Source organism: Capricornis sumatraensis, chromosome 4 (genome assembly GCF_032405125.1).
Source record: "Capricornis sumatraensis isolate serow.1 chromosome 4, serow.2, whole genome shotgun sequence".
In the NCBI taxonomy this organism is placed as follows: Eukaryota; Metazoa; Chordata; class Mammalia; order Artiodactyla; family Bovidae; genus Capricornis; species Capricornis sumatraensis.
This window is the reverse complement of record NC_091072.1, coordinates 38859588-38871616: the sequence shown is the minus strand read 5'-3', so window position 1 is coordinate 38871616 and position 12029 is coordinate 38859588. Positions and strand designations below refer to the sequence as shown.

General features: G+C 45.4%; 2 protein-coding genes across 6 annotated transcripts in view; one reads left to right on the top strand and one right to left on the bottom strand.

The window, feature by feature from the left end:
* Positions 1-12029, top strand: part of MCPH1 (microcephalin 1) — a 227342-nt gene that overhangs the window by 100430 nt on the left and 114883 nt on the right. The gene's annotated exons all lie outside the window — the stretch shown is intronic.
* Positions 1-12029, bottom strand: part of ANGPT2 (angiopoietin 2) — a 55074-nt gene that overhangs the window by 1499 nt on the left and 41546 nt on the right. For all 4 annotated transcript variants that reach the window (XM_068972023.1, XM_068972022.1, XM_068972024.1 and 1 more), the window contains 3 exons: positions 7629-7730; positions 6699-6865; positions 2005-2135 (listed from right to left, as the gene is read on the bottom strand). In XM_068972023.1, coding sequence (XP_068828124.1) covers positions 2005-2135; positions 6699-6865; positions 7629-7730 — 400 coding nt within the window. The remainder of the gene's footprint in view (positions 1-2004; positions 2136-6698; positions 6866-7628; positions 7731-12029) is intronic.

Sequence of the window (12029 nt, the reverse complement as noted above, 5' to 3'; positions counted from 1 at the left end):
TTCTTGATATCTCCAAACCTAGTAAAAGAAATAATGTGACCATTACCTCAGGGCAAGTATTGATAGGGCCTGTTTTATTTCTTTAAAAGTATTCTGGTGCGTATATTCTATTCTGATACTCACATGCTGCTCTGTGGTCACCAATTATTCCATCCAGATGTCTAAACTCTTTCCTGGGGGTAACAGCTCCATTACTTGATTCAGATTAATGTTGATTTAATAAGACGTCTGCGTGTGAGGCTCATAATCCTTCATAATATTCAGGAATATTACACACTTATGAGTCTGTCCATTCCACAGCCTGCTGCCTGACTCAGCTATTGAATTTACTATACATGCAAAAATCTAGCTGGCTTCTCCGTGGTCCAGACCACAGCTTGGAATCTGACCTCTACACTCTCTCTCTCGGGCTGCATTTCTTCTCTCCCGTCTGCTTTCCACTTTCACTCTCAGCCCTAAATCTTAATCTGAGTAAATAAATCTGTTGTTTCCTTGGTTATTAATGCACTGATGCTCTCCTGAGTAGCTCCTGATGTTCGGGTGGTCTGAAAACCGCTGTCACCCGATGGACAGCTGGGCTCAGTGTGGGAATGGCAAACAGGAAGGATTCCAAGGGCTCACTCCCCCACCTCCTTCCCCTGGTTGGCTTTAAAAGGGATTATTATGGTCGATGGGGGAGACAGGCAGCTTTTACACAATCCGCATAATAGCATTCTCTGGATGAAATAATTACTGAAGGGGGCCTGGCTAATAAGGAAGGCTTACGTTACCACCATGTACTTACACATAAAATACATTCTCTAAGGAACCGAAAGACTGAGTTTCTTAATGGAGCCTCGGTCTCTCAGTATCATTGAAAGACTTGAAAATTACTTTATTTCAAATTATTTTCTTAAATAAATCCTTTTGCCTGTAAACAGTGCTTAACTGCAGTGCTAACATATGGTAAGTTTAGATCCTTTTCTTGTTGACGCAGTCCCTCATATTTGTAAGATTTATTGACCCCAGCTCTTTCCTCTGGTTTTCCTGGGTGGGTAATGAATGAATTTTTGGGGATACAATTCATGGCCTCTACAAATTCAACACTGCCAGTTTCCTGTTTGCCTCTACATTTAGTCTGCACTGTTGGCAGAATTTTCGTTGCTGATTTCAATCTTTCAGTGTTTTTAAGAACTAACTTTGACAGCATTTGCCAGACTTTTGTCTGGTCTCAGTCACAATTAACTGGCTCTGGTTATTCCACTTTAAAAGTTTTAGGAATCAGAAGAATAGGTTTCCTAACAGTTGGTCCCTATCACTAAACTCTGACATGCTTCTGAGAACTCATCTAGCCATTTAAGTGACTGTTATATTGGATTTGTTTTTGAATGTGGTTTCTTTTTTATTTTGAGAGATCTACCATGGAAGGTATCAATAGAAGGCAAGAACAGCCTGAAAATAAAGGCCTTAATTTAAACTGGACTATCATTCATTTTAATTTGATGCACAGAAAAGGAGTTTGTTTAGTTATTTTCTTTGCATTATAAGTGTTTGCTATATATTAATGACATCTTTTTAACAAACTGAAAAATTCTTGTTTAAACTATAAGTTATTCATTGGAAACATTCCTATACTAATGAATCCACGTCACTGCTTTGTTGCCATTTCGAATTCTTAACCTTTCTAATACAGCAAGGTGGAATTAAACCATCTTTCTAACATCTGATACTCAGCACAAGCTCAGGAGAGCTTGCTCAGGGTCACATGGCCCCTCTCCCTGCCAGGGCCAGGTCCTGAGGAGACACAGTTGGCCTAGTGACAATTCTAGCTCCATATCACATTCGTGTGTAAAACTCAACAGTCCGAAAAAGTGAAAAACAAACCTCCCCGCATTGAGCAAGTCTGTCTAGTTATGAAATTTGGACACTCTCACCGATCACAGGTTGCAGTCTGAATAGCCAACCTTTCACTCTCTGAAACCCTTCCTTGCCAACACAAATAGGAAGAGAGAAGAGTCCTCCCACCTCCTGTGAGCATCTGTGAGCATTTGCAAATGCATTTGTCGTTGTCTGCATCCTTCGTGCTAAAGTCATTTCCTGGCTGGCTTATGCTGCTTATTTTGCCGGCTGTCCCTGTGAGGCCTTTGAGGTGAATCCTGTGAGCACGCAGAGAAAAACAGAAAAAAAAAAAAAGGCAAAACATAATTGGCTTGGGTGGTTGATTTATCATAGTGGAAAGTTTTTTACAATGAAGAATTTCATTCTACAGAAGCGTGTGCTATGCTGGTTAGCGCACTAATGCATACCCAGGACAAAATGTTTTTGTGCTGGTATAAACAGGAACCAACTTATCATCAAACCCTTAGGCAAAGAGGAATGTTTTCATGAAACCTTCACCACGTATCACTTGCACAAGCATCAGCAGGGACTTCGGGGCCCTATAATTTATTTTCCTGCTGCTTTCAGATAAACAAAAGAGGGGAAAATACGTTGTGAAGGGATCCTCTTTCCATATATCATGGAAATAGTAAAGGCCCGAGATGACCAGTGGGGGTGGGGAGGGCAGCAGACCAGGAAGGAGCGTTGCACTTGGTGTAGAAGTCTAGTGAACCATGTAGAAAACAACGCCTGTAGCTACTTGGCCTCATTTGTGAACAGTATTGTAATAAACCTGCCAGACTGAGAAACAATAAGCGTACTATTCATTAAACTCTAGATGATGGCCCAGGCTTTTTGTTCAGTCGCCAAATTGTGTCCAACTCTGCAACCCCGTGGACTGCAGCACGCCAGGCTTCCCTGTTCCTCACCATCTCCAGAGTTTGCCCAACTTCATGTCCATCGAGTCGGTGATGTCATCCAACCATCTCATCCTCTATCATCCCCTCCTACCTTCAGTCTTTCCCAGCATCAGAGTCTTTCTCAGTGAGTCAGCTTATCACATCAGGTGGCCAAAGTATTGGAGCTTCAGTTTCAGCATCAGTCCTTCCAGTGAATATTCAGAGTTGATTTCCTTTAGGATGGACTGGTTGAATCTCCTTGCAGCCCAAGGGAGTGTCAAGTCTTTTTCAGCACCACAGTTCAAAAGCATCAATTCTTTTGTGCTCTGGCTTTTAGGAGATTGCAAAAATCTGGCTCCCCTCCAGCAGCATGCCTGCCCAGAAGGAGGGGAGCAGGGCCAGGGGTGGGTGTGCCCCATTCCAGGGGAGCCCGGGCCAGGGAGGCAGGGTCCAGGGGGCGCGAGAGCCTGCGCCAAGCCCGTGTTGCCGTGTGGGCCTTGGGGCCAGGGTCGCTGAGTCTCCCGTCCTGGGGACGCTCCTGTTCTCTAAGGCCTGCAGACGCCACTCGTCTTACGAACACCAGGTCACGTGTGCTGGCAACTATCTTGGAAGGAGTACAGTTTCTTGAAATTCACTTTGGAACAGAAGGTGGAGCGGAAGGAAAGGTTGGCCTGGGACCTGTCTCTCAGCGCCCACACCACGCACTCCCACGCGTGAGTATCAGTGCCCAGAACAGCCCCAAGGTGGGTGTGCGGCACACGCAGTGTCAGGTAGGACGACTGAGGTTCAGAGACAGGAACTCGCCCAGAGTGACACGCCATATGTGGCAGAGAGGGGACTGGTCACAGCTTCCCTTCTGTGAGGGCTCCACACTGGGGCACCCAGAGTGTGGTTATGAAGGAAGTCGTTGAGGGCGCCTGGGACCTCACCCAGTAGGTTCCATAAAACATTACCCCTGAGTAACTTCTGTGTCAGTAACTCAGATTTTTTAATTGTTTGTAATATTGTAACTCTGGAAACCTCATCACAAAGCAGGGACTGAATTTCTTGATTTCAGGCCCCTCTTGTGTTTCAGTCATGACCCCGGGCTCTAGCACAACCTCTCTATGCTGGTGTAACGTGTTCACGTCAGTTCTGCTCCTCTCTGGGCTTTTGAAGCACTTTCCTTTTTCTTTTAAACTTTTGTATTTGGGGTATAGCCAATTAACGATGTTGTGATAGTCTCGCGGACAGCAAAGGCGCTCGGCCATCCATGTGCATGTATCCATGCTCCCCTCCCGTCCAGGCTGCCGTATAACAGAAGGACTTAAGTTTCTGTCCCGGCCCGTCTCATTAATTGCAGGCAGGACTAAGATGAATGGCTCTCTTTAGAGCCTTCTGTTGTGTGGCCCACTGGATAAAGCTGGCTTTTTTCAAAACTTTTTCAAGAATAGCCACATTCTCGAAATTGCTGTAAATTGGTACCCATCACTTTTATACCAGTGGAATGGTGAGAGACGTAATGCCGATGTTTAGTAATTAAATCTTAGGGTTTGTATGGAACTGCCAGAATGTTGGTGTGTGTGTGCTCACTCACTTCAATCATGTCCAACTTTTTGTGACCCTAGGGACTGTAGCCTACCAGGATCCTCTGGATTCCCCAGGCAAGAGTACTGGAGCGGGTTGCCATTTCCTTCTCCGGGGGATTTTCCCGACCCAGGGATCGAACCCACCTCTCTTACATCTCCTGCATTGGCAGGCAGTTCTTTACCACAAAAGTGACCAATTCTTAAGGTTTAATATACAAATAGTTCTTAGTTTTAGTAAAAAGAATCATATTCTATTGATGCACTGATACATCCCTATAACATGTATTTTTTTCAGTTTTCTAACATTTGGGGAAAGTTTCTTTAGCAAAAAACAACTGCTACATGCAGTTGGTGTTCTGAAGTATCTATAGTTATTTCAAGTATTAGTCACATCCCAGTTTTCTTACCACATTGACATGTTTTATCAGGATAATAATTTTTTCAATGTAGTATCTGCCCTATAATGTCAAGTAAATTAAACTGAGCTTTAAACAGATATGGGCTTTTTTATATCATGTATCTAAAAATTGATTGCGTTTCTAAAGGAAATATCTGTTAAGAACCATCACAGTTTAAAATATTTTTATAATGTCAGCATACAAGGGTAATGACCCATTTTGTAAAATCTTCTTGTGTAAATAGTCTAATCCTTAATTTTTGTGTTCTTTCTGTCTTTTTAATTTCTCTGTTGTAGAGTTCTAACTGTTGCCAGTTGGAAAAATATTTAGCTTGGAGGTAAAACAGTGACCAGCCACTCATGTCTAAAACTTCATTGAGTTTTTGGTCTCTTTAGAGTCCCCTGGGACTGCACTGCAGCCCAGACACCTATCTTTTCACTCGCCTGAGCCCCAGTCCACCCTGGGCAGCCCGGCTCTGCGTGTGATGAGAGCCAGTGGCTTACTTCTTAGAAGTCGTGTCAATGCTTGTCAGAAATTACGTCTTCAGAAATGCTTCTGAATTTTGGCCCACTGTTCAGCAGGACACTGGACGTTGTGCACATCTCAGGTAGCTGTCAGCAGGCCGGCTTTCAGCCCGTTTTTTCTTGAGCTAACCATTGCGGCCTCCCCGAGAAGCCAGCTCAAGGACTTTAAAAATCACAGTTTCCCCCCCGCCACCCCCAAACTACTAAGGCCTTGGAATTTTCATTGAGCAGAGGCTCTGTATTGGGCATCGGTGGAATTCAGCCAGGACTGCAGGCCAGCTGACACCTGTCTCCTGTGACGCTGCTGTGGACCTTCTCTTTTGCCTGACAGCAGAGTAGATGTCTCACGTGTGCCCTGCGGCCACTGGAGCCGCGCCTCCCCCTCCGTTCTTCCCCAGCCGGTGCCTTCTAGACCCCGTCAGGATGTGCTGGCACCTGACCCCTTGTGTTGTATCTTCCCAGACCAGTTCCTGGGTCACCTGCAGGCACCCCGTCCCCCTGAGCCCCACCAGCGACAGGCGTCCTGAGCCCCTGCGTGACAGCGAGACGCCCCGACCCCTGCACTGCCCTGGCCTCGCACAGCAGGGTGCAGGGCCCCTTTGCTCTGCCTCCACTCTCAGGCCACTCTAGCGCCAGAGAGCCAGTTCCCACTCAGAACTGTACATGCTTTTCTTGGAACATTTGAGATTAGCTCCGCCAAGCAGGTGGGAGGACGAAAATACTGAAGCCAAGCTGCAAACCAGCCCGTCTTCCTGCAGCCCAGGGCAGAGGACCCAGCTGCCCAACCACCTAGCTAGTCATGCCTCTCTTGAGTGTGGAGCGGAACGCAGCAACTGAATGTGGTTGAACTTCACAAAGATAGATTTAACTTTTCAAACCTTCTGGAGGGAAACAGCATACTCATGCATCTGCTAGGCTTCCCTGTGGCTCAGACGGTAAAGACTCTGCCTGCGAAATGCAGGAGACCCGAGTTTAGTTCCTGGATTGGGAAGATCTCCTGGAGAAGGAAATGGCTACTCATTCTGGTATCCTGGCCTGGAGAATTCCATGGATAGAGGAGCGTGGTGGGCTACAGTCCGTGGGGTCGCAAAGAGTTGGACACAACTGAGCAGCTCACACACACATACATCTGCTGTGTTATTGGCATGATATCTTATAATAAGGACACAACATGCATTTATTCTGCAAATAATTACCTGCCAGGCAGGGTTCATCTGTGCTCTGAGGGTACAGAGCAGACACAACAGGCACGATTCTGTCTCATAAAGCTCCCCTTGTATCGTTAGACTGCTAAAACTAGAGACACTTGGCTGAGGGCAGCAAAGAACTGAGAGACAAGCTGCTTTTCCCCATTAAGGTAGCCTGTGAGTCATTCAGATTCTGGTTAATACAGTGGGCTTCTGACTTGCAGCAAGTCTTTTAAGTCGCTTCAGTGGCATGTAATTTCCTCACCTGTAGTTGAGCTCTTCACTCGAGAGATGGAAGTGGTCATACAGCGAGTACGCCTCGTTCCCTTCCCAGTCTCTTAGGTGTATTTTCAGCACATAGCGTTTCTGACCAGTCACTTGTGAAACAAACTCATTTCCCAGCCAGTGTTCACCCGAAGGGTTCCCGAATCCCTGAAATTCAAGTTGAAAAGGTTGCTTACTTCACTTATTTTTCTTTTCCCCCTTCACATATTTGAAATCAGTAGTCCATCAACTTAACATAGAACAAGCATCAGACATTCAGCAGAAATTCCTTCCTGTGCTGTGAAACTTTGGGACCTTCCATATAAGGTTTTTAAAAAATCATTTTTAAGAAGCTAAGCTGTTACCAGAAGGAGATTGGTATTGGAATAATTAGAACAACTTGGAGAACCCCCAGTAGAAACATTGTCATAGGGACCTCCCTGCTGGTCCAGTGCTTGAGGCTTCACTTTCCAATGCAAGAGGTCTGGGTTCAGTCCCTGGTTGGGGAGCTCAGATCCTGCATGCCTGGTGGCCAAAAGCCAAAACATAAAACAGAATCAGTATTGTAACAAATTCAATAAAGACTTTAAAAAATGGTCCACATCAAAAAAAATCTTAAAAAAGAAGCATCACTATAAACCCCTTAGTTTGTAGAGGTGTGAAATGCTGTGAAGTAGTCTACCCCTAGAAATGCTGAGCCCACTAGCTTTCGCATGCCTTTGTTTTGATGTTTCATTTACATTACATCGACTGGACCATTCTTTAATGTGGTGACAGAAGCACCAGTTAGAAAGATCTGTTTGGTTTCAAAAAAAAAAAAAAGGTCAAAAATCATTGGTTAGTTTTAGATTTGTGGTGGTAGTCCTGCACATTCTCAAAGTTAGTTTTCACAAGGAAAATTATTTTCAGATGGTTTAAAGAATATCCATACCACTTTATATTCTTTCCAAGTCCTCTGAAAATCAACACTGCCATCTTCACGTCGCTGAATAACTGTCCACCCACCTCCAGCCGTTTCCATGTCACAGTAAGCCTGCAACGGGAACGCACAGTTACTGCCTGGGAAACGTCCGGACTTACATAACAGAAACGAGATGAACAGAGATACTTAGAATACGGCCAGAGCTGATGGGGTTCTCTGGGGTAAATCTCTGTGGTCTTCCAAGAGGCGAAGGATTTTAAGGAAATTGAAAACCATGAATTTAAAATGATGATGAAAAGTAAACAGTAACATAACACGACGTGTGGATGAAAATAGGACCTTGTCATCATCTGTTCTAGGCTAGAGCCCCACCCCGACAGCTGACCCAGAGATCTCTGTTCCTTAGAGGTTTGCTGGAATGGGACATGTTGGCTGATTGGCTCCAAATCTCTCATCTCCAGCCTACAGAGATCTATTGCTTTGTGTCCACATCCCTGAAAACCTTTATGGTGGCTGCCAGTCCCAATCACCTCTCCAGAGAGTTGTGTAAAAGGGAGACTCTTGGATTGCAGAGCTTCTAAGACTGCTGTGATGCCGTGGAGCTGTTAGGCTTCCTCTGAGTGTGGGATCAAAGTCAGGTTCCATGGTTCACCCCTCAGAAGGAGGGACTGGAGGCTTTGTGTGTGAACTGAGCAGGGCCTGGCAGTTCCGCCTACAGACCCCAACCTCATGCTTCTCTCTACCTTGCTCACGGCCCCTGTTGTTTCACTTCCCTACTCTTTTGATTTCTGCTTTTAAATGGGCTTGGTGGGTTTAAACTTTGCTCAGGACATGGGATTCCTTCTTGATCTAAGAGCATCCATGCTTAATTTCACCTCAGCTGGAATTTTATTATGAAATTAAAAACCCCTGAAAATAAGATTACACAAATAGTTTTAAATAATGAGATTACAGTAGAACGAAGACGTTTTCCAAAAAGTTAAGATTAATTTCCCTACAGCCTCCAAGGTAGTAAATATGAAAGTTAAGGTTCAAAACCAATGAGAAGTATTCTTTCTTTGTTGTCCTCCACGGTCTTTGGGGATAATTTTGGAGGTGGTTTTGGCAGAGTAAGTTTAAATGTGAACCGTACTGCTTCTTGAGCTGAAATCCTAGGGACTGGGGGCTAACGGTACACCCAGACTGCACCCAGGCCTGTCCCTTCACTGAGTGCACTTGTCTGCCAGCCTGTTCTGAGCCAGCCGAGCGCAGCGGCTGGAGCCCAGCGCCAGATCGCCTGTCCCCCTCTCTCTACCACCTTTCCAGGCTCTCCCCAGCACCGTCACTCAGCCCGGGTCGCCTTCCTGGTGATCCTTATGTTTGGAAACATGTGTTCCATGAAAGAAAATTTTATTTATCAGGAATGAAATGATTTCCCCACTTAAATTAATCAGCCATATGAAATCGATCTGCTTAAGATAACCCCTTATCGCTCTGAACTGATGTTATTATTAATCATTATCATTGCTCTGCATCACTCCATTCCAAGCACCAGGCTGGGTTCCTTGTATGTATTATCTATGATCTCATGGCAACTTTGCTGTGATACTCTTAATTCTACATTTTCGAAAGGAGAAAATATTTGGTAAAGTCAGGTTAAGCTGATCAGAGTCATTCAGCTAGTAAGTGTTGGCATATAGGATTTGAATAAAGCCTGTTTAATTCCTGATCCTGCAATGTGTTTTCTACTCCCTCATGCTTCCCAGATGGGCTTCCCTCGTAGCTCAGACAGTAAAGAGTCTGCCTGCGATGCAGGAGACCCAGCTTTGATCCCTGGGTCAGGAAGATCTGGAGAAGGAAATGGCTATGGTGACAAAGAGTGGGACCTTTCAGAGTCACGACTGAGTAACTCACACACATGCTTCCAAACACAGAGAAGCTTGGCTCTTTTGTTAATAGGCCAGAAGTCCCTCCACCCAGCTCCACACTGAAGTCAGTTCAGGAATAATCCTGCCTCTCACTTGCCTCTGGTCCATGAGATGGTCAGTACCACCGACTTCCGTCAACATGTCTTTTAGAAGATCCTTCTAGTAAATTAGCTGAATAAGCTCCATTGGTCTGAGCAGTCACGTGCACACACGTGGACTCTCCTACCCTAAAAGGTGTGCCAGGGGTGAAGGGCCTGCATGCTGTTGTCAGTGAGCCTGTCCTCATTCCTTGACACTCACTTCTTCAGTGTCAAAATCACCCTGATGAGTTACTGACATTTAAATCAGAGAATGATTCCATCTTGTTACAGAAATCACTCAAGACAAAGGTCTGGGGTCTGAGCCATACTGTCCTCTAACCCCATTAGGGACAATGATAGGATCATGAGAACATTTTAAAATATTTGTCCAGCTTGAAGGGAAGAAAAAAAAAAAACACAGCACTTATAAAAACTGAAGCATTATGGCTAGTTGGCTCATCCTGCTTCCAGAGGAAGATCGTGCTCCAGTGGAGCTCTCCATGTAGCCAGGAGGTACTGATGAAAATGATGGAGCAGATTGCATCAGGGTCAGAAAAGCAGAAGTCCCCAGATAATGCCCCAGACCCGAGGGCGGTCAGTGCTTCTGATTAGCACACCACAGCACGGTCCACGGGCCTGGTATCTTGCTCTCAAGTTTGATGTCTTTGAGCAAATAACACTCGATTAAAATGTCACGCTTCAGCTCTTGAGGCCATGGTGAAAGAGTGATTAAACAGCAAACGGAAAAACGTTAGGAGTCAGGTATCCTGTGAAATTTAGGGAAGGAAACCACTGTGTCTCTTAAAAGCAAAAACAACAATGCTTCTGATAAATGCCACCATGCAATGTCTATCTTGTAGAAAAATCTAATGAATTCTAGTTGAAATATTTAAGCTTCTTTGGGAAAGATCTGCCCAGAGAGCTGTTGAGCATCCTTTTCTTGAATTAGAAGATTCAGAGTGAGTTTGAGTGCCCTGCCCTGCAGAGAAGTTGTCCATGGCCCTTTGTTATTGCTATTTAGTCGCAAAGGGATGTCCAACTCTTTTGCGACCCCACAGACTCTAGCCCTCCAGGCTTCTCTGTCCTTGGGACTTCCCAGGCAAGAATACTGGAGTGGGTGGCCATTTCCTTCTCCAGGGGATCTTCCTGACCCAGGGATCGAATCCGAGTCCCCTGCATTGCAGGCAGATTCTTTACCACTGAGCCACCAGGGAAGGCCCTCGTGGCTCTTGGGGGCAGCCAGAACAGTCATGCTTCTCGTACATCGACTGGATGGCGGGCACCGAGCCCTGTCCTCCGTGCTCACCTCCAGCATCACCCCGAAACTGCTCTGTGAGACAGGGGAGCCCGCGGCACATCACAGATGAGGGAGCAGAGGCTGCAGGCAGGGCAGTGACTTGCCGAGAGGCACACGCCGGCAGAGTCAGAGTTTAAGCCCAAGTCTATCAGACTTTCTCAGGCTGTGAATCATGGAGCCTGAAGTCTGGAGGGGAATCCAGAGGTAACTTAATCTGGACCATATATCTTAGAGATGAAAAAATGGGGGTTTCAAAGCTTGTTGTTCCCTGCTGTTCAGTGAGTTGTTTTTACCGCATGTGTGTAAAAGGGCATGTAAATGCTAACGCTTCCAGCCATCACCTGAGACTCCATCAGCCCAGAGCCATATATCATCCTCTTCCAACACTGAGGCTGTTGGGCTGGTACAGCCACTGGGGCAGGGACACGCAGTGAGGCAGGAAGTGTGACACTAGAGTAGGGCGGCTGGTCCCTCTGGGTCTGTTTGGGGTCATTCCACTTCATTCTCCATCCCCTTCCTCCTCCTGTCACTCCTGTCCTGCCGTCCCCCTGCCTCCAGACCAAGGGCAGGCCAACATCTGGTGACAGACAATAGCCTATAAGAAGTGGGCCTGAAAACCAGAGAGCAAAGGGGACTGAAAGGCTTAGTACAGAGTCTGCTCATTACTTTTTCATTGGCAACAGACTGTTTGAGTTTGGGTTTTTTTTTCCCTCCCCCTAATGCACTGCTTCTAGGGTGCTAGGACATTAACTGGCTTTCAAGGTTGACTCAGAACACCATGAATGAATTAGATTTCTTTGGAAAGTATTATTCAAGATAAATTGACTGTTTATCTTTTCAGTTCGTAATCAAGCGTATGTTACTGTTTCAAATTCCATGTCTTTATATATAACCTTGATGTTTGTATTCTTTATAAAGTGTTTTTCTCTATCACCATGTTAAATACTGAGGATAATCCTGAGTTCAAAAGGCTAATACTTTCAGGAACCTCTAACATTTTCATTTTGATGCAGCGTTGAGTGCCGTTTCCGTAAGTGTTTCCGTTCATTCAATTTGTAGCTGCTTTTACAGTTAGTTGTAAACATATTTATAGGCATTTAACAAATACAGTCGTCTCACAGTTATA